Here is a 21,984-nt window from a genome sequence, read left to right as displayed (position 1 = left end):
CAGCTTGGCTTTGGAGGACATGTAAGACAATAATGCCTGCAGAAAACAGGCGACCGTAGGCTGAATACAGGCAGTGAGAATGGGTCCCAGTCAGTTTCTTAAGGAAAGAATTTGCAGTTATTGACAGAGAGATAGATGTTTAGATAGAGGTTTTTACTTTTACGTATTGAGACATGGTAAACACAGGTTGGCTCTTGTTAATTAAGATAGTTAGGAACAAGTATGGGGACCAGGAAAATGACTCTGTTGTAAACTATGTTGCTAGCACACACAGAAAGAGGCCCTGAGTCCAGTCCCTGGCATTGCTTGAAGCTCACGCAGAATCTTAGATAGACATCCCTCTGTCGGTGACTGAGCAGTACTTGTTCACCTGTAAACGGAGTCGGAGTCTGTCTCCCACGGGACTGTTTCATCCATCAAAACACCTAGCATTTGTCACGGGCTCCATGTACTGTGTCCCGCACAGGAAGGAGGACAGCTGGCATTTTTAAATGGTATTTTGTGTATATATGTGTGATGTGTAGGTGTGGGTGGGTTCCTGCCATGGTGGGTATGTAGAGGCCAAAGGATAATGTTTGGGAGTTGGTTCTTGTCCTCCATCTTGTTGCGATGAGTCTCTTGTTTCTGTTGTGTTGTGTGCGCCAGGCTAACTGGCCCACAGGCTTCTGCGGGGTGCTGCTGCCTCCACCGTCTATCTGGGACTGACACGTGCAAGCAGCCACATCCAGCTTTTTTTTTTTTTTTTTTTTTTTTTTTACATAGGTCCCAGGAATTGAACTTGGGTCTTCAGGCTTGGCAGCTGCTGACCTTGCCCACTGAGCCATCTCCTGAGCCCAAACTAAGCTTTCTAAAAAGTTAACTGAATTTGGAATACTTCAGATTTGTTGACATGCTAGGTTTCCTGCACAGAGCTCACTCTTTCCCCTTCGTTAAGCGTTTTTTGTGTCCGCGTAGGTCAAAATGAAAGAAGCGCTGGTGTCGAACTCTAGACTTTATTCCTTACTGTTTTCTAGGTTTGGGATTTTTGGTTTTGTTTTGTTTTTTTTCCTGGACTTTCCATGTACATCAGGCTGTCCTGGCCTGAAACTGACAGAGATCCCCCTGCCTCTGCCTCCTGTGTGTTGGGATTAAATCATGAGCCACCACATCCAGCCCATTGCTATTTTCAGTTACTACTGTTCAAAGAGAGAAACCTAGAGTTTTCCTGCATCAGAAGTTCCTCAGAGTTGGTGCGTGTGTGGTGGTCACCACCCCAGATTGCATGGCAATCATCATGGTTTCCCCTTGGCAGGCCTCCAGGAGGCCATAGACTATAGCGTGCTCTGTCAATGGTGGGAAAGTTCAGGGCAGAACTCATATCAGGAAATGTTCTGGAATGCTTAGGCCACCCCCAGTTTGACAACACCTGTCCTTCTCCAAATGTCACTCTTTGCCATGCGAACACACCTGAGCAAGAGGTGGAGGCCCAAGGCCTGCTTCCGGCTGGCAAAAGCCAACTTACACCTTCTCAGAAATGGTAACTGGTTCGTTGAGTTCTGAAAAGTGGCTGAAATGCTTTTTTCCTTTGAAAGCAAAGGACTGTTTACTCAGCTGTTTAAACACACTCAGAGAAAGCCACCTAGATTCAGCCTTGGGGTGGGTGGACATTCCATCCAACTTTGAAATTTCATGTTTGAGATGACTTGCAAAGTGTTGCACACAGGCTACCCCACCCCCAAGGTCGACGGAGACTCTGCTTTGGTGCCGAGGGGCTTGGCGGACAGATCCTGCAAGTGTGCAGACAGGCAGAAGGGGGCTGAGAGCAGTGGGTGGTCATATAAATGGCGTTGGACTAGGCTGTGTATGCCACACACGGTTACCAAGAAGGGTCAACTGGGTAGAAACTGGGTTAGGGCTCCCCTGAGAACAGTGCAGGGGATCAGGCAAGACTCAGATGTCCACAGGTTACTGGGCTGAAGGGAAAGGGACGGGCAGCCGCTCGGGTCTGTGGATGTGGTTAGTTAGAAGGAGGACGGGCAGCCGCTCGGGTCTGTGGATGTGGTTAGTTAGGAGGAGGACGGGCAGCCGCTCGGGTCTGTGGATGTGGTTAGTTAGGAGGAGGACGGGCAGCCGCTCGGGTCTGTGGATGTGGTTAGTTAGAAGGATGGCAGATGGCTGACTTTCTCAGCACTGTACTGGCATACCTGTTGGAAGTCACTGATGGAAGAGGTTTGCTTTGTCTCCCTGTTTCAGGGATACAATCATGGCAGGGTGTGGTGGGAGGAGCTTGCACCATGTTCCCATCATAGCCCCCAAGAAACAGGAAGCTCGGGCTAGAACTACAGGTGTGTATGACCTTCCAGGACGCTCCCAGAAACCTACTCTGCTACCTAGGCCCCATGACTCCGATTCTACAGCATTCAAAACAGCATCCCCTATTGGGGACTCACGTGTTCAAACTCAACAAGCCTGTGGAGAACACTGCAGATCCGAACAGCGCCCAATTGTCATGAGAAGTAAGGGCTACAAGGAAGAGGCAAGTAGTGAAGGACCGGGCATGCTCCAGGCGCGGTGATTTGGAGTCAGTACCGGCCCCTGGAGAGCTGGATGTGGGAGTCCTGGGCTGAGGGAACAGACATATCTGTGAAAATAAAAGGAAATAATGTTGAGAGGAAGAACATTGAAGATGAAATCTTCATGCCCATGACTTGTGGCATCCTTCCTTCCCTAAGTGTGGGTTATGACCGCAGAAGCCAGCAGGGGACCTAAGAACCCATAGATATCATCCCCAAAGGCGAAAGCAGGCCTTAACAGGTGACCATTAGCATGAGATGGTTAGTCTTCACCGTCACTTGACAGTCTGGAGTCACCTTTGAAGAGTCTCAGTAAGGCATCATCTAGATCTGGTGGGTCTGTGTGGGGTTGAGACGGGAAAACCTGCCCACTGTGAGCAGCAGTGTTCCCTGAGTTTGGGTCCTGTGTAAGTGTGGAGAGGGTGCTTAGCACTGTGCAAGCATGCATCCACCCTCTCTCTGCTCTTGACTGTGGATGTGACCAGGTGTTTCAAGTTCTTGCTTTGACTTCCACACAACGATGGACTAGAATTGTGAGGCAAATAGGCCCTTTTCTCCCTTAGGGTTGCCTGTCGGGGTGTTTTAGCACAGCAACAGTGACGAAACAGAGCACAGGGACAGGGTGTGCTGGGGTGGTGCCTGCTGTAAGGGCAGCAGGCCTGGCACCAAGGGGACATTCCTGTCGGGAGATGCCAGGGGGTTGGATGTGAAGCCTCAAAGCCCTTCAGGGGTCGTGGGGAGACTGTTTCTAGGGTGGGACTGTCACTGTCTGTGACTGGGAACTTCACAGGTGGAGTTCACAGATGTTTCTCCCCATCACATTCAGTGGCTGAGGCCGAGTAGGAGTGGAGGAAGGGTCAGGACCCCATTCTGTGCCCCTGAAGATGTTCTCGTGTTCTCTCTCTCTCTCTCTCTCTCTCTCTCTCTCTCTCTCTCTCTCTCTCTCTCTCTCTCTCTCTCTCTCATCCCACCTGAAGCTCCCCCTCCCTCCCCTCTTCTCGGTTCCTCCCCTCCACCTCCCCTCTACCCCTTTCCATCCACTCCTCCACTGTCTCTCTTCAGATACAGGTGGGCCTCCCATGGGTATCAGCCAGCCGGGCCTCCCACGGGTATCAGCCAGCCGGGCCTCCCACGGGTATCAGCCAGCCGGGCCTCCCACGTGTATCAGCCAGCCACGGTACATCAAGCTGCAGTGAGACCAGGTCCCTCCTCCTCTGTTAAGGCTGGAGGAGACAATCCAGTAGGAAGAATGGGTCCCAAACACAGGCATCAGCCAGAGGCAGCCCCTGCTCTCACTGTTAGAAGTCCCACAAGAAGACCACATTTACACAACTGTAACATATATACAGAGGGCCTAGGCCAGCCCCAGCAGGCTCCCTGGTTGTCAGTTCAGTCTCTGTGAGCCCCTCTGAGCCCAGGCTAGTTGGTTCCATGGGTTTTCTTGTCTGAAAGTGTTCTTGAAGAACAGATATCAATCAAATAAGCGCCTCATGATTCTATCTGCTCTGTGAAGCTTTGGATTTGTGCTGGGGAATCATTAAAGGAGAATCAAAAAAGCTTCCCCCCAAAAGAATTCAATATAGAATTATGATATAATCTAGCAACTACATTCCTTGATATGTGCCTGAAAGAGTTAAGGAAAGAGCCTAACCCTTACATAGTGCATCTGACCTCACAGAAGTATTCCCAGTAGCAGGAAGATGGGGACAATCTGGGTATGTGCCAAATGGCTAAACACAGTACAGTTTTCTGGATGACAGAATATTACTCAGGTTTAAAAAGGAAATATCTGACCTATACGCAGATGAGCAAATACTCAACAATTTCACGTCTGGAGCTGTGCAGAGCCGTGAGATCAGAAATGGGAAGTGGAGTGGCAGCTGCCAGGTGTTCAGAAGGAAAAGCAGGCGTGGTGTTTGCTGGGGGCGAGGTTTCGGTTTCGGGAGTTTGCAGACTTTCCGAGGACGGTGGTGATGCTTGCCAAACCGTGTGGACGTCCGCAGCGCCACTGAACTGTGCACTTGAAAGTGGTAACACTGGGAAACTCTGTAATACGCTTGTCACAATTTCACAAAAGAAAGAAGAGCGCAGGACCACCCCAGGAACAGATGAGGAGGGGCCTCAGAGCAGCATGTGTCGTTCGTGGTCGGGCCCACGTCTGCACACTGGTTCTCCTGCCCCATCCGAGCTGTCTCTGTGCTGCCCTGAATTACTTCCCTTCACCCTCACCCAGCCTCAGCAAGTAGAACGGCCTCCTTTGTAAGCGGCCGGCTTGTGCGCCAGGCCTGGATGGGTACACTGAAAGACTGCCCTGTGTAAAGCCCTTCAAGTCCAGGGCTTCAGGTGTTGGGGTGGTGTAGTATTGGGGTGCGGTTTTAATCTGAGTGCTAGCCCCTCTCTCCGTTCTCGGAGGCCCCTCTCCCCTGCTTGATCAGCAGGCCAACCAGGGGTGGGGGTTTGGTTCTCAGGAGATAGGAGGAGCAAACAGACCTTTCTGCTCCTTCCTTTGGTGTCCCTGGGAGGAAGCTGGCCAGCATCCCAGACCTGCACTTTCTGAGGTAACAGCTTTGATGTTGAGTTTGATTTCTTTCTTGGGCCTCTGGTTGAATGTGAGGCCTGCAGGGGACAGCTTGCTTTGGGCTGGCCAGGTTGCATTCCTGCCCTCCTCTACAGCACACCTATAAGCAGATAGCTGTCCTCCAGGCCTTGGGATGCACACACACACAACTCCTCAGCAGAGATGCTCTTTCTTAACTCCAGAGCAGCCACTTCCTCTTCTCATCCTCTCTCAAAGGAAGCAAGTGTTCTTTGTGGTCCATGCTGAGCGATTTAGCTGGGTCCAAACACACAGACTCATGTGCCAGCCCTGTCCATGCTTGGACACGTGTACACACACATGCACCCTCCGTCCCCTCTGCCCTGACCTTCATAGTACCCAACTTTTGAAAGTGTATAAACCCCGCCTCCCTGACGGGGGTATCTGTGAGCCATTTTCTGACTTATGCGTAAAGAAAGGGTCTTATGTCTCTGTTAACTGTGTCGACACCCAAGACCGAGATGACCATGAGGATTAAAAGGACAAACAAAGGAAGACACGTGCAGCTGTGTCCCCTCATGCTCATGGCCATGTAGAGCCATTTAAACTGAACTAAATTCAGCTTCTCAGTATCTCTAACTGCATGCCATATAATATAGTTATTGGGTTACAGATATAAAGAACTTTTCATTATCATAAACATTCCTTTGAGTACCATGAATTTAGTTAACTTTTTAAAAATTACTTTTAAAAATGTGTGTGCGCGGGGGGGGGGGGGGGGGGGGGGGGGGGGGGGGGGGCACATGTCACAGCACATGGGTGGAGGTCTGAGGACAACTTTCAGGATTTGGTTATGTTCTTCCATGTGTGGGTCCCTCTATGCTTGGACTGGCACTTTACCCTCTGGCCCAGCTTGCCAGCCTAGGCACCATCAATCTAAAGGATGTCAAGAAGGAAGCGCACTCCTTATCATAGGCAAAAGATCCCGTCACTGAACAGATGGAGCACAGAAAATGACAGTGAACTGAGTTCTCCACGAAGTGACATCGTTTAATGACTGTAAGTTGCTTCCGTCACGTTTCAAAAGCTCCAGGACTGACCTCTATCCACAGGGGACCTGGCAAATGCTAACAGTGTTTTTAAACGTTTTAGTCAAATGCTAACTATTAGCTACCGTTTGTGGGTGTGCTCTCTACACGCTTCATGGACATTGTGCCAGCATACAGTTGGCAGAATTACCAAAATGAAAACCATCACCATGCCAACTCTGCATTTTTCCAATCAATCTTTAAAATGGAATGGCAAATCTGGTCTACCACCTGTTGTTGTTAATAAAGTTTTATTGAAGCACAGAGGGATGATCATTACTGCCTGTGCCCGTGAGCAATGCAGAGTTGAATCACTGCAACAGAAAGCAGATGGCCACAGAGTGAATGTGTTTACTTTCTGAGCCTTCATGTTGAAAAATAATTTTTAAAAAGCGCTGCTTTTTTTCTAATGTAAACTTCCCCACATGTGAGTACTGCTGTTGATTTATGATTAGGAAAATGAAGCCAGAGGGACTCAGCCCTTGAGCTAGCCATCCATACAGCTCTTACGTGACAGCCAGACCCTTGTACCTGTTGCTGATTAGACTCCTGTGTCTTCTCTCACTGCAGTACAGGATCTAATACCTGCAAGAGACAGGGACACATCTGCCTGGCACGTCCTCTTTCATCAGAGAAGATTACAGTGTGTCTCACCCAGAGCATAGCCTCAGTACCTGCCTCCCCAGGTACCCCCTTTCCCTCATGCCCAGTGCAGTGAGGACAGCCCCACTGTTCTGGGACCTTCCTGTATGCTCCTTTCTTTTGGAAGTTGGGAGTAGGAAGCTTGTAGAAGCCGGCCCTGCAATGATATACTTCCTCCAGCAAGGCTGCACCACTTAAACCTCCCAAACATCACCACCAGCTGAGAATCAGTGCTACCAGGGACATTTCTCATTCAAATCGCCACACTGAGCCATCCTTCCTCCCTGCCTCTAGCTGGTTCCCCACGCCCCAGCATCTCCCTTCTGTTTTGATCTCACACATGTGTGTGTGCATATATGTATCGAGCTGAAGATCCTGAGTATGAGAGGCGGTATGCAGCATTTGCACCCCACCCCATTAACTTCCGTTGTTTTCCTTTCAAAGTCTAGATTCCCCACGTGAGAGAGAGCATCATCTCTGTCTTTCTGACCGGGCTTATTTTGCTTGACAGCATCTCCAGCTCTGTTCATCTCACAGATGACACCACTTCATTCATCTCTCCAGCTGGATGAACTTCTCTGCCCACACACCGTCTTCCTTCAGACCCGGAGGGCAGTCGGGCAGTTACAACTTGAACAAATGTGGTCTGTTAACCTTGTGCTGAGCCTGCGGACACTCTCTGGTTTGTTGGCCACTTGCATTCTATCTTAGAAACTTCCAAGGAACTATTCTTCATTTCCATGGCCTTTACTTCTCCTGGTGTCTGAGCATTTCTTGAACAGTAATTTTTCACGGGTAAAGTTACAATGTGGGGACTCCTTGGCCCTGTCAGATGATGACTGGGATCTGCAGAGCCATCATTCCCTACCGCAAGGCTCCTTCCTTGGTATTTTTTTATTTTATTCTCCACATCTAAGGAGAAAGGTGGCTTTAAAACTTCAGCAGTGGCGGGTTTCACTGTCATGAATGGAATGTTTCTACGTTCTGGATACTGTCTGTGGGTTTAGCCATTCCTTCTTTCCGGGAACTCTGGAAATAGCTGTTGCTGCTGCTCTTTCCTCAGGAGTGAGGAATTGAGACTCCAGAGGGCAGGTTTCTGAACCAGGAGTTTCTGGACTCTTCAGTGTCTTTACTCTTGGCAGCTTTAGGCCTGCATTGACTGGGAGGAATTCAGAGAAGCCATTTCATGTCTGCTCACTTTGAGAACAGGTTCCCTGCTCTGATACCTGCACACCGAACATGATCTAGAATAGTCCTGTCTATTGTCTGTGCTGCAGTTACCATTCGGGACAGACTCACCAGGCACCAGGTCGCAAAGACAGCGGTGCCTCTTTGTTCCAGGTTATACACTGGGGGGTGGCTTAGGGGTCGGGGAGAGGGGCAACATCTCCGCACTCCACACCTGAGATGGGAGCTGTGTGTTAGCCATATTAGGCTTGGAGACAAGTCTTGTAGTCAGGTAGACCTGAGTCCAAATCTCAGTAGTGCCCTCTCTTCCTGCTCCTTGTGGCCCCAGGCAGGATACACTTTCTAATGCCAATCTCTTTATTTGCATAGTGATAGAGATACTGATGTCTTGACTGGGTGATGAAGGAGAGGAGTTTGTAAGGCATTTATTTATCTCTGCTGCTAGGGCATCAAAACTTTCCAAATACAACAGCAGCGACCACCTCCATCCTCTGCATCTGGTACCATCCTTCAGGTACCATCCTGCTTGAGCCAATTCTACCTCAGAAGAGCCTAATCATTTGCAGCTCTTCCCATTCCATAGGATAGGGGCAGACTGTGAATTCTGAAGTCAGCTGGGTTGCCCAGGGGCTTCCGTTAATTCAGCGAATAGGACAGCATCCAAGCTAAACAGCCTGTCCTCTCGGTGTTCAGTGAACTTCATGGTCCACGGTTGCCGTTTCCGGGGACTGCCATTCTGACTACACCCTTCACCCTCTCTCGTAACAGGGAGGCAGCAGAGCAGATGCAGTAAGATTTAAAGGACTCCAAAGCTAGATGCCCTTCCCTACATCCTTCTCACGTCACTCAAAAGATCAGTTTATGTGACCATGTGTTCAGGGAAAAGATTACTGTCGGTGTCTTGGAGTTGTGTGAAAATAGCCATAACACTGCCCACGTCTGAGTGTGGCACCTTGCATTCTCCAGCATCTGTAATGTGTGATTCTTCAAACTGTCACATGTGACCATCAGAACAGCCCTACGTGGTCATCCTGTGGAAAACTGCTGGGAATGGGTGTGCCGTGGCAGAGGTCATTAAGCCAAGGCTAGATAGGACCATAGACACACACATCAGTGAAACAGGGTAAAAGGTGGCCATGATCGTGGTCCACCCCTTGACTCTATCCAGACCCCCTAGAACCCTCGATGACTAATAAACAGTAGCCACTGTGGTGGTACTGTGTTCCCCGAAATATTGTGCATGCTAATAAACTTACCCAGGGTCAGAGACAGAACAGCCACAATATTAAACATAGAGGATAGGCAGTGGTAGCACACGCCTTTAATCCTAGCTTTCCAGAGGCAGAAATTTGTCTGGATCTCTGTGAGTTCAAGGAAACAGCCAGGCATGGTGACACACGCCTTTAATCCCAGGAAGTGATGTCAGAAAGCAGAAAGGCGTGGACCAGGAACTAGAGCTGGTTAGGCTTTTAGCTGGTAAAGCATTCAGGCTTTTGAGCAGCACAGTTCAGCTGAGAGCCATCCAATCTGAGGAAACAGGATCAGCTGAGGAACTAGCAAGGTGAGGTAGCTGTGGCTTGTTCTGCTTCTCTGATCTTCCAGCATTCACCCCAATATCTGGCCTCAGGTCATGGCTAGTGTGACTGAGGAACTCAGTCGCAAAACTTCACTTTAAGTCAAATTGATCTTTAAATGGCCCTTGGGGGGCATGTTGGACAGCACAGGTCTCAAGACCTGAGCAGGGAAGGGACTTGGACATGCCCTGGCATGTGACATTCTTGACCATCCAAGTGTTCCTGGTGTCTGAGGCAGTCACCAACAGCAAGTCTCAAGGCCAGTTCCCCAGCCCTTGGTACCCTGTGTCAGCTAGGTCGGGGCCATCTCTTGTTTGAAGAAGGGTCTTCACTGTTTCTGAAATCACATGCATACAAAATGGGCTTAAAGTACATTGGAGGCAGTGTAGTGGATCCACCTGGAAAACAGTCAAGAAATGAAGAAAGTTAAGATGTGTTTGGGGTACAAGGTGAAGGGAATTGCTTACATCTTGTAAATGCATTTGAAATTGTATGGTTTGGTTTGGGCTGTCCTGGAACTCACTATATAGACCAGGCTGGCTTCCAACTCGGAGTGCTCCCAAGTGCTGGGACCCAGGGGTGCCTCCTCTTCACTGAGCTGGCTTGCTGTTAGAATTGCCTCCCAACTCGTCCCATGTACAAATACCCATCTTGACCCAGTTCGTTCATGCGTCGCTCTTTCATTTACATAGACACACAAGCATGCCTTGTTTCCATGGAGAGTCACAGAAGCCACGGGGAATAGCAGAGATAAGCATGTGACCTTTGTGTTAGGTCTGGTTTCTGGATGGCAGAGAGCATCTAGACACTGGGTTCTAGCTCCAGACCAGAGAGTTGGTTCTTGTGTTTAAATCCAGGAGAGACATCTTCCTTTTATTACGAGGAGTAAGGGGTGGGCTGGGGTTAATAAGCATGCTGAGATTTCCACTGGGTTACTCAAGACACCCGAGTCCTGCCCTCCCTGCTTTCACTGGTAAGGAGTCTCCACACTGGTCCTCATAACCAGTCCTCACATCCCTCTAGCCAGAGAACTGGGAAGTGCTGTTACCAGCAAGTCACTAAGCATTCTGTGAACCATGTCGTTTCAGGTTCCCAATGGATTTTGTGTTGAACCTGGGTTGGGGTTTGAATAGGAGAGCCAATGACTGTTGGTCCTGATGGGCTTTGCCCACCTGCTGCTGAAGCCTCTGTCGGCCCCCCTTGGGGCCTGCTAGGATGTAAGCTCCCCGCCCAGGAAGGCTTGCCGAGAGTTGGGCTAGCCCCTGGCAAATGGTTGCTTTCTTGTCATTTTCTTCTTCCTGCTTCCTGGTTGGTCTGCTGCCAGATGACCAGCTCTCACTGGTGAAAGAAGTGTCCCTTCAGAACCAGAAAGCCTCAAAAGTGCACACATTTGTCTCTGTGTGTATGCACGCAAGGTCCTTTGCCAAGGTCACGTGTAGTTGCTCTTGGAAGTAAATTAATCACATTGTGTGGGTCATGGTTTTCCTATGAAATTGTCAAAAGAATTTTCAGCTCTGTTACTGTGTGGTAATTAGCCAGACAACTATGTGGCCCTGCCTTCCAAACAAGGACCCTTTTCTTGTGGGGCTAACATCCGGAGGATGTTCTGGACAAGTTATAATTACTTTTTCATGTTCTTGATAATAAAATGACCTTTGAGCTGCTCTTAGTAAGATAAATGCCTTAGATTTGTAGACTTGGAGGCAGCCAATGTAGGAGAGGTGGTCACACATGAATTCCACACGGGGCAGCAAGACTTTGGGGCTTGTCCCTAGGCCCAGGGGTTTGCCCTGTGTTTGGACCCACTGCCCGGGGCTTTGTCTGCTCTGGGAGGGCGGGCCAGACAGATCTGCTGTATCCTGCAGACTCTAGATGCTTTCAGCCTGTTCCCATGACATCACCCAGAGCTGACGCCCAGTAAATGTGGGGTTATCAGTGGGTCCATGCTGCGTGGGGACTGATCACTGCTTCCTGCCCAGTGTTCCCTGTACAGTAAGAGTCGGGGGGGGGGGGGGTGCACGAGCACTCAGATAACAAGTAGACACAGGAAGGAAGGTCCCTTGTTGCAGGTTTTAACACAGCAGATTTTTTTTAAGTAAATAGTTGGAGACATGGGTGGCACATGCCTGTACCCCTACAATTTGGAAAGCTGAGGCAGAAGGGTCACCACAAGTTTGAGGTCACACCTCAAATGGAGGGGATGAAGTATTAAGTCTGGCTTCCACGGTTGTGCTTTGATTTTGTCTTGGGCCAGGGGCATTATTTAGCCATGTGTGGGGAAGTACTTATTTTTAATAGAAGCTGGAATCTGCCCCTCACCCATTCAATCCAGACCACTGTCGTCATTAAAATAACTAAATTGCATTCTTTGAACTAAGTAGACTTTTCATACATGTGCTGTCAAATGGCACCCCCATTTGTAAATTCTGGGTCATCTATGTAGAGTCCAGGTAATCTCCAGGAGTTAAGTTGGGCCTTGCCTCTGTTTGGGTGGGTGGGTGCCATTTTGTCAAAATCTGAACATCTGGCTGAGTGGAATATCTTCTTGGTTCCAGTATGAAAGGTGGTCAGGAGAGGAAAGAACTTACAGCTCTCACCAGAGCCTCATGTTGAAGGGGCTCCCAGGTGAAGGAGCAGCAAGCATGCTCTAAACACAAAATGATTCTTTAGACCGGAAGTCCTATGAATTTAATTCCTTCCCTATGTCAAGTGTTTAGGTGAAGCAACCATTGAATTACCGACCAAACCTGGATCAGCAAAATGCCCCAGTGGTACACTCAGTAGGCATTTAATAACCAAAACTGCCCGCAGCACCACAGACTTGCATCTGAGGGATGGAATAATAGGCAGGACTTAGTGTGAGGCCAAGGATTGCCAGAGAGGAGCCTGGGTCCGAGTCAGGTGTGGGAGTCATCCCCAGTGGCCCTTGGAAAGTTTTTTGGTGTCTGAGAAATTCGGGCCGAGTCTGTAGGTTTGAAGGACAGTACAGTATAGAGTTGGCATCATGGATTGAAACCACGGAGAAGAGGATACAGGAGAGAGGGCAGAGAGGGAAGGGGGCTTCTCGTGGATTCGCAGAGGACACAGACATCTTCGGAGTAGCCTGGGAGCAAAGCGAGGCAGCAAAGGGGTTAACAGGGATCTTTCCACAGTCTTGTCGGGTGGGAGGGAGGTGGTAGTTAGGCCTCAGGAGGAAAGCAGCCGTGCTCCGAGGCTCAAGAGAGCATGGGGTGCAGCAGGTCCGCCCTCTCGCTGCCTCGGAGGTCTGGATGCTCTTGGTCCTTGTACGGTGTCATTTATGCTCCACGTGTGAGCGGGTAAAATGGTGCCCATGAGTGCCCTGTGTGGAAACCTGGGGCAAAGGGTGGGGGTGGCGCTGTTCCTAGTCCACCGACACGACCTTGCCTGACCTTGATTGATGAGGCCTGTGCACGTGCCCTGCCCACCCCCACTCTGGTGCCCCCACAGAAGCCCGTTCTTGCTGCCGGAGGATCAGGAGCACCCCACCCACCCCCACCCCCGGTCGCTGTCACTTCAGCTGTGGACTCGTTCCTTGCTCTCTGGGCACCTCTTATATTCAGCTTGGCCTCCAATGCCTGGCTCTTGTTACTTCATTTCTTAGCTCTTTCCTGTAAGGTGGCCTCAGGCTAGCCTGAGCAGTGGGTGTCAACATACAAGCCTCGTTTATTACTCCGTTCTTACCACTAAATGAGGAGAGACACTGGCGTGGTGGTACAAGTGCCGCCCTAGAGACTAAACTAGCATGGCCGAGGGCAAGTTCACGACAAGCGGGTTCCTGTCCGTCTCAACTTCCCTGGCCATAAAGGAGAAAGGCACGCACTCGCCTCTCAGGTTTGCTTTGGGGATTGAATGAGTCAGCACCTAGGTCATGCTCTTCATACCACTGAGTACTGGAAATGGTCAGTAAAACTGCTGCTTTTTCTCTTTGCTAGTTGAGCCCTGAGTTAGGAGTGCCCACTCAGGCACTGAGGCACAGAGACCGTGTCCACCGCCTGTATGTAAGGGAGGCCCCCACCACCCTACCCCCACTCCAGCTGGCCACCCACTCCCTCTGTCATCTGCCCCTCCCCCAGTCACCCCTCTGTCATCTGCCCCTCCCCCGACATGGGCGCTTCATTGCTAACAGTGTATTCCTCCTTTGCTGCCCCCAGGGAAGGCCGCTCAAATGCCCACATCAGAGGAGATTACCAAAGAATCGGGGATGTCATGCTTAAGAACATTCAAGGCATGAAGGTGAGCTGGCTGGGATTGGGGGAGGGGGCAGGAGCCTGTTCTGTGGCCTTGCACTGTCTGGCCCGTCGACTTGTGCAAAGCATCAAGGATGATCACATAGTCAGACCGTCCTCCCGCCGTTCTACAGAATGTTACTGGAGAAAGCATGATAGCTACCGGTCCAAAGGCTCTGCACTGTCCACAAGCAACAGGTATTCATACACAGGTCTTTGTGACCTTAAAAACAACGTACACAAAACTGTACATTTCATTTTCAGTCAGTTGTTTTGACTTCCTTTGTACATGACAAAAGCCCAGATGCTAAATTATCTGGGCATGCCAGTAAATTCTGTGTCTTTAAACCCATCAAATCTGTTTTTAACAGCAGTATCTACAATGAAAGTATACCTGAGAGAGCCAAGGAGTATTAGCCCACAATCCTCTCCTACAAATGTCTGAGATTATTGTTCATTTGGACACATTTAGCAGCACCTGTGATACAGAAGGCTTTGAGTCACACTGCTTATCTACTGAATGCATCTGTGCTGGCATTTTTAAGAGGTCTTGTTAAATCTCAGCTGCTGGGTCATGCCCATTACCTCAAGACCTAATAACTGTCCCAGAAAAGGAATGCTCCCTAAGAAGGCAGCCAATCATGCTGCCACCATGATGGTATGTCCAGCCAGCCACCAGTCCCACCAACCGTCACTCCATGGTAAATGGTAGGAAGGCTCTCACAGAATTGGGGGTCCTTCCTTCCCACGGTCCATTTGGCTAGGTTGCTGTGTTAGGATGAAGAGCTACTCAAGACATTCCTTGTCAACCTCTTGCTGTGGAGCTGGGGTGGTGTGGTGTGTGTATCTGTGGGGGGGCGTTGTGTGTGTGTGGTGTGCCTATGGGAGGTGGATGTGTGTGTGAGTGTGTGTGGTATGCTATGTTATGTGTGGTGTGGGAGAGGTGTGGGGGAGGTATGTATGGAGTGTGTGTGTGTGTGTGTGTGTGTGTGTGTGTGTGTGGTGTGCCTATGGGAGGGTGGATGTGTGTGTGGGTGTGTGTGGTATGGGTATATGTGTGTGGTATCTGTGAGAGTGTGTATGTCATGTCAGGTTGTGTGTTGCTGGGAAATTGAACCTAGGGCCCCATAGTTCACAGGCAAGCACTCTACTGTCGGCCACATCTCCAGCCCTCCCAGGTTTTTTTGTTTTTTGTTTTTTTTCTTTTTCCTTTTTTCTTTTTAGTTTTTCAAGACAGAGTTTCCTGTGTAGCAGCTCTGGTTGTCCTGGAACTCACTTAGTGATCGGCCTGTCTCTGCCTCTGAGTACTGAGATTAAAGGCGTGCACCACCACTGCCCAGCTCTCCCCAGTTTCTTAACCAAGACCAGGATATAACTTACTAGGCCCTAAATATCATTCACCGTCCCACTGTGTACAAATCACACCATGCTGCAGTGTGGGGCAACATCATTGAGAAGCTGTGGGAGATTTCGAAGTTAGGTGCAAAGCCAGAAGAGCCTGGCAGATTCCACACTCTGGACTTAGCGCTCAGAGGCGGATGCATAGGACTCAGGGTTGTAGTAATAGACATCTTTGGGAGTCTTTTTAAAATATATTTTAATTTTTCAGTGAAATTTTAAGTTTTAATCAGTGTATAGGGTTCCCACCCACACATCAACACTCATGGTTTCCACTAATCTTAACATTTTTCATTGATATAGTACAGCTAAGGTTCATGATGCAGTATTGCTGTATTATTATTGTCTGAAGCCTCCAGTCCATCCTGGGGATCACTCTTAGTATTGGACATTCTGAGTGTGAAGACAAGCATCTACCATGACAGTATCATACAGAATCATTTTTAAGTAATGCCTTTAAAAAAAAAAATACACCACAGAGCTGGACCTGGTGGCACACGCCTGTGATCCCAGCTGCTCAGGAGGCTGAGGCTGGAAATCCTCAAGTTCAAGACCAGCGTGGGCTATGGTAGCAAGCCCCTGCCTAAGCCTGCTGCCTCCCCGGCTCACCTCTCCACCCCCACACTGATCTCACCACCTCCTAGTTTATTGTTCTCAGGATGCCCTGTGCTGGGAATGGTCACCATGTAGCCCATTCCAGCCGGTTCCTTGGGCTTCTCATTTCTTCCATGATGTGATTTGATTACCGTGGTACTTCCAGTTACTGCCCATCCTAAGATGCCTCTTCTCGCGTCACATGCCTTTTCTCAACCCTTTCCAGTTTTCACTTTTCTAAATAACAAAAAAATCCAATTCCCTTATTTGGGAGCATAGCCTGCAGGACACTGCCATGGGCCTTGGCTGTGGTGAGGGAGACTTGTCTGGCCCTTCCCCCACCCCTGGGACATCTCCTTGACTTGCTGTTCACCAGCTACCATGTGTCCTTCTCATGCCTGACTGCCAAGTACCCCCACAGCCCTCCCACCAGAAACTGCTGTTCTGCCTTCCTCCATTAACCAGCATGGAAGACCTAAAAGTACCCGTTCTTGCCTGTGGTGAGCATCGCCTGTCTCCTCTTTCTGACATTCTGTGCTCTGCCGGCCTCTCTGGCATTTCAGCACCATGCCAATACCGCAGGGTTTACGCCGTGGGGCTCTGTGAAAGCAAAGTAAAAACAGACTGGGGAGGGCAGGGCTGTCTCTTTCGAGGAGTTGAGTTACCTTTGTTTGTTCGTTTGCTCATTTTGTTTTGTTGTCGGTGTTAAAGAGTGTTTATGAAGTGTGGAGGGAAGCAGCAGACCATGTCTCGAAACCGCATCCGGGTTAGCAGTGACGCCCGCCTGCTGTGTCTCTCGGGCTGCACTCCGAGCCCAGGCACTAAACTGCATTTGCACGTGCTAAGCATGGTCAGCTGGTTGTTTGGCCAGCACACAGGAACACATCCAGATGGAATCCATCACATGTGCCCTCACTGTGTGTGTTCAGCTCTGCACAGTGCTGTCACAAATCGGGGTCCTCTTCTTAATGTGACCAGGAGAGCTTGGCCTGTGGTTTCATCCCCATCTGAAAAAAAACTGCAGTAAAATAATGAGCACAAAGGTTTCTTTTGTTTAAGTCACACTGGTGTGAGCGTGCTGACCAGGACCACCCCCCCCTTCCTCCCTAAGCACCTGGCCGCTCACCTTTGGAAGCACAGCGAGGCCTTGGAGGCACTGGAGAACTCCATCAAGGGCTCCCGGCGGCTGGAGCATTTCTGCCGAGACTTTGAGCTGCAGAAGGTGTGTTACCTGCCACTCAACACCTTCCTCCTGCGCCCGCTGCACCGGCTCATGCACTACAAGCAGGTCCTGGAGCGCCTGTGCAAGCACCACCCTCCTAGCCACGCCGACTTCAGGGACTGCCGAGGTAAGGCTACGTGTGCATGTCTGACAGCCCACACAACCACAAGTGTCCACAGGCAGGATGCGGCCAGGCTGTGCCCGCTGGGGATCTGTGGGTCCATCTGCTGCTGTAGTATTCCAGGTTTCCATCGTGTGATGGTTGCATCTTGACCTGCCCGTGGGAAGGTGATGCTAATAGTTAGACTATCTTTTCTTCCCTGTTTGCACACACCCTCTCCTTTGCACCCAGGTGGTCAGGGACAAAGAACCCTGGAGAAACTTGATCCATAGCCAGCCTGCTCCCAGAGGCCTGCCTCCACCTGCCTACTTGAGACTTAGTACTCCCAGCTCAGGCCTGCTCGAGGAAATAACGGATGGATTCAGGTTGCTTGTTACTTCTGGCATCTGCCGCAGCCTCATGAGGCGTTGGGGAGCTCATTTTATAGATGGTACCAGCCGAGGCCAGAAAGACTAAGAAACCTGTGCGGGGTCACGCAGTGGGAAGCAGGCAGTTTGGAACCCAAACCTAGCACCCTGCTCATACCCACCGCAGCCCCTCTCCTCGTGTTTCCTACCTGAGCTTGCTCAGCTTCTTGCCTGGCAGTGCCCAGCCTCGTACCCAGGCTCTCACCTTCATCACCCCACAATTCCAGGAGATCACTGCAGGTTGCTCATTTTGAGGGAAACTGAGGCTTGAGGAAAGGAGCAAGTGTCCTTCAGGACAAGGTCAGAGCTGGTGTCTCACACATGCTGTCTCACTGAGCTCAGCTGACCCAAGATGTTTTTGTCCCGTGTTTTATATAGTCTGTTGAAGTTTGCATGCCCTGGCCTCACCCTCAGTCCCTTCAAAGGCCACGTCTATTAACTGAGTCCCCTCAAATATCAAGCTAGGGCTGTGTACAGAGTGGGCCCTGTGGAGGTGGCTCCTGAACACATTGTATGAATGTGCGTGTCTACCATCATACCAAAGCCCTGGTTCTTATCTAAAGTATTATAGGGCCGGGCAGTGGCACAGGCTGGTCTACATAGCGAGTTCCAGACTACATGTTAAGATTTGTCTCACACACACACACAAAGTATTAGAAACTCCTTCTGGGTCTTAGGTCACCTGTACCATCTTTTTCTACACACATCTTTTTCCTATTCCTTTGCTTAAAAATCCAGGTGTGGGTTGGGGTGTAGCCCAGTTGATAGAGCACTTTCCTAGCAGATGGGAGGCCCTGGGTTCAGTCTCCAGCACCGCATAAGATCAGGTGTGATGGTGAATGCCTGTAGTCGTAACACTTGAGAGGTTCCAGGCTAGCCTAGTCTTAGTTAGGATTTCTATTGCTGTGAAGAAACACCTTGACCATGGCAACTCTTTTTTTTTTCTTCTTCTTTTTATTAGTTAAATTTTTTCATTCATTTTACATCCCTACTGCAGTTTCCATGACAACCCTTATAAAGGAAAACATTTGAGGTGTCAGCTCACAGTTCAGAGGTTTGGTCCATTATCATCATGGCAGGGAGCATGGGGGTGTTCAGGCAGACATGGTGCTGGCTACATCTTGATTGGCAGGCAGCAGGAAGTGGGCTGTCACACTGGGTAAGGGCCAGCCAGGCTACATGTATCAGGCAGATATGCTCAGGCAGTATCTTGAGCATGTATGAGACCTCAAAGCCCGCCTCCACAGTGACACACTTCCTCCTACAAGACCACACCTACTCCAGTGAGGTCACACCTCCTAATAGTGCCACTCCCTATGAGGTTAAGGGAAACAATTACATTCAAACTACTACAGATGCACAAGAGCCTGTCTCAAAAAAAAAATCAAACAACTACACAAAACACCTACATGACGACGTGTTTCTCCTAAGGCTGTGAGACCCATACATCCAAAAATAGCTATAATTAGCACTAAACACAAAATCATAAACTTACTGTTCTTTGCATTTTTAAAAATTTAATTGCACAATTCTGGAACACAAGCCTTGTAGATGTCAGCAACATGTAGTAATATCAAAGGCTGGCCACCCCCTGTCCAGGTTCTGGCCCATCCTGTTTTCCATGTACTGGATACACACAAGGTAGACTGTTCCTTACCCTGAGAGGGGGAAAATGGGATAATATGAGAGAGCTGGCAATGAAATCCACCTAGGGAGCTCAGCCAGGGCTTTCTGAAGAAAGGATACCCAATCTGAGAGCTGAACTTAACAGAGGAAGGGGGAAGAGTGAAGAGTGCTCAGAAGGGCACAGACACAGGCCCAAAGGAGACAGGGTTTGTGGAACATTCCAGAAAGTAGATGTTCTGTGTGTCGTGGTGTGGAATGCAGAGGGAGAGGCGAAACACAGGCCAGACATGAGTCTGCAGACCCTGCAAGGCCTCGCCTGAGCAGAGGAGAGACCTCGCGGGGAGGATGCAGGCCTGAGGCTTCATCTGGACGATGCAGAGGAGTCCTACACAGAGGTTTGGTCTCTGAGACAGGGTCTCGCTGTAGAGCTGCAGCTGTCCTGGAACTCGCTATGAAAACCAGGCTGGTCTAGAACTCAGATCTACACAAGTACAGTCTCTGTTTCCCTAAGCTTGGGATTTCGTGTGCACTACCACACCTGGCTATGGACACTTTTGAAACAAGCGACTTGACAAAGTAAAGTGAGATGTTGATAATCTGTGGAAGGGGGAGCAGATACTCAGGGCATGTGCTGTGCGGTGGCCCCAGTCTTTGAGAGGAGCCAACTGCTGTTGCCCGCGGACCTTGTGATTCCAGCTTCCTGGGCCCATGGCAGCCCTTCACTAGCCCTTCTGGTCACATCTTGCTCCTAGAGCCTTAACCTCCACCCAACCCTTGCGTTGGGCTGCGCTCTCTCCCACCTGATCTCGTGGCACTGGTATTACCCGTCAGTTGTGCCAGCATGAGAAGGCTAAAGGCCCCTCCCAGCTTTGAGGATGTCACCCACAAGGGGAGAGGACTGTGCCACCCTTGGCCAACTTGCGTTCTATTTTTCTAGTACTGTTGGGGCTCATTTGTCCTTGACAGTTCAATGGACTTGAGACATTAGGTGGCCTTGCTGATGAGGGACTGGGGCATGGAGTCCAATGAAGATAGAGGCTGCCCCTGTGTACGTAGTACCAGGGGGCCAAGACACCATCCTTGTCACCCGAGCCCCTTCCCATCCTGCTGACCACTGGATTCCCAGTAGGTTATGTCTGAGGATGGAGCAGGCCTGGAGCTTGTCTGTGACAAGGCCGTCCTGGAGCACTGGGCTGAAGGTCCTGTCTAGGCTAACCTGCAGCTGTCTCCTGCCCTCAGCTGCGCTGGCGGAGATCACAGAGATGGTGGCACAGTTGCATGGTACGATGATCAAGATGGAGAACTTCCAGAAGCTGCATGAGCTCAAGAAAGATTTGATTGGCATTGACAATCTTGTGATCCCAGGAAGGGTAAGCTCAAGGTGTTGGAGTAATGCCACAGAGGGTGTCGGGGCTGGAAGCCGGCCACTTGGGTCTCCTCCAGCCACCTGAGGGAGCAGCAGGGGAACACCTTGCATGTTCTAGGGTAGCCGTCAGCTCTGGTCCCGATTGGTTAATGTGCTTATGTATGTCCCTGCCCTCCCCCCGCTACACACACACTGTAAAGAGGGTTTAAGAAAGCGTTCGTGATGTTTAAATTTATGTCAGTGGAAATGGAAAATACAGAGGGAAAGCCAGAGCCAGGTGACAGCTGTGGCCCGAGCCCCGTGGGGTAAACGACTCTGGGCCAGTCGCATTCATTCTTGCCGCTGTCACCGGGTCAGAGACGGGCGCTCGCGTTTCATATGGCTAATGTCACTAGACTTTCTTTCCAACCCAGTGGGAACAGAAAGGTAGGAAGTAGCCCAGGGGACACAGTTATTCAATCATTTGTTACATCTCATCTGATTTCTCAGTGGGGTGGCTGGCTGGCTGGCTTCACACCCTGCCCCAGCCCGCTTCTGATCTGCTGCAAGCCCGTCCTAACCTGCAGACAGAGCTCCAGAAAGCTGGGGCCTTTCGGGTTTATCTGATCAGGTCGTGTTGCCGTCTTGCAAACTATTTTGTAGTTGCCTTTTTGTCTTTTCTTTTTCCTAGAATATAACTCTTGGTCCTCCTGCCTCCACCTCCTGAGTACTAGGATTACAGGTTATGAGCTGTCACACTCAGCTCTGCCATGGCGTGTGTGTGTGTGCGCGGAAGCCAGAGTTCATGTATGAAGTGCTTCCTCAGGTGTGGTTCACCTTGGTTATTTTGTGTTTTTGAGACAGTCTTTCACTAGCTTGGGCCTTACAGAGTAGGCTAGTCTCGATGGCCTTTGAGCCCCAGGAATGCCCCTGTCTCCAGCTCCCCAGCACTGGAATCACAAATGCACACCACCATGCTTGCCTGTTTACATGGATTCTAAGGTTCACACTCAGGTCCCTCAGTGTACACAGCAAGCCCTTTACCAACAGAGGTCCCCTAGGCCCTGCCCAGGCAGCTTTTAATCCATGTGACTCAAGACCCATGGGAGAAGCCTTGGGTATTTCTGTTAGCCAAACCTAGCCAAGAAAGTGTCTGGGAAGCAAGTCATGAGAGACTGTCAGTTACCCGGGAGGAACAGCCCGAGACCCATTTCAGCTTTCATTCTGCCAGGACTGAGCACACACCAGCCTGATTTGCAGTCTTTATAGAATGCAAATGGACTCAATATCATTTATATTGTCTGAACATTTACAAAACACATAATATATTATGCTCCCTGGTGCAGAGACCATTTGTAAAGTTTCTCATTGTGAAGAGAGCACTGAATTGCAGTATCCTGCTGTGGCTTCAAGATTAACTCTAGTAGAGAGGGGTGGAACTTCC

At 50.0% G+C, this 21,984-nt stretch overlaps 1 protein-coding gene across 4 annotated transcripts in view; it reads left to right on the top strand.

The window, feature by feature from the left end:
• Positions 1-21,984, top strand: part of Farp1 (FERM, ARH/RhoGEF and pleckstrin domain protein 1) — a 271,588-nt gene that overhangs the window by 239,250 nt on the left and 10,354 nt on the right. For all 4 annotated transcript variants that reach the window (XM_052732439.1, XM_052732441.1, XM_052732438.1 and 1 more), the window contains exons 17-19: positions 13,753-13,834; positions 16,931-17,168; positions 20,435-20,565. In XM_052732439.1, the coding sequence (XP_052588399.1) occupies positions 13,753-13,834; positions 16,931-17,168; positions 20,435-20,565 (451 nt within the window). The remainder of the gene's footprint in view (positions 1-13,752; positions 13,835-16,930; positions 17,169-20,434; positions 20,566-21,984) is intronic.

The sequence above is a fragment of the Peromyscus californicus genome, unplaced genomic scaffold (genome assembly GCF_007827085.1).
Source record: "Peromyscus californicus insignis strain IS unplaced genomic scaffold, ASM782708v3 Scaffold_12__1_contigs__length_115047231, whole genome shotgun sequence".
Taxonomy (NCBI): Eukaryota; Metazoa; Chordata; class Mammalia; order Rodentia; family Cricetidae; genus Peromyscus; species Peromyscus californicus.
The sequence above is the reverse complement of the archived record's forward strand: the minus strand, read 5'-3'. Positions and strand labels throughout refer to the sequence as shown.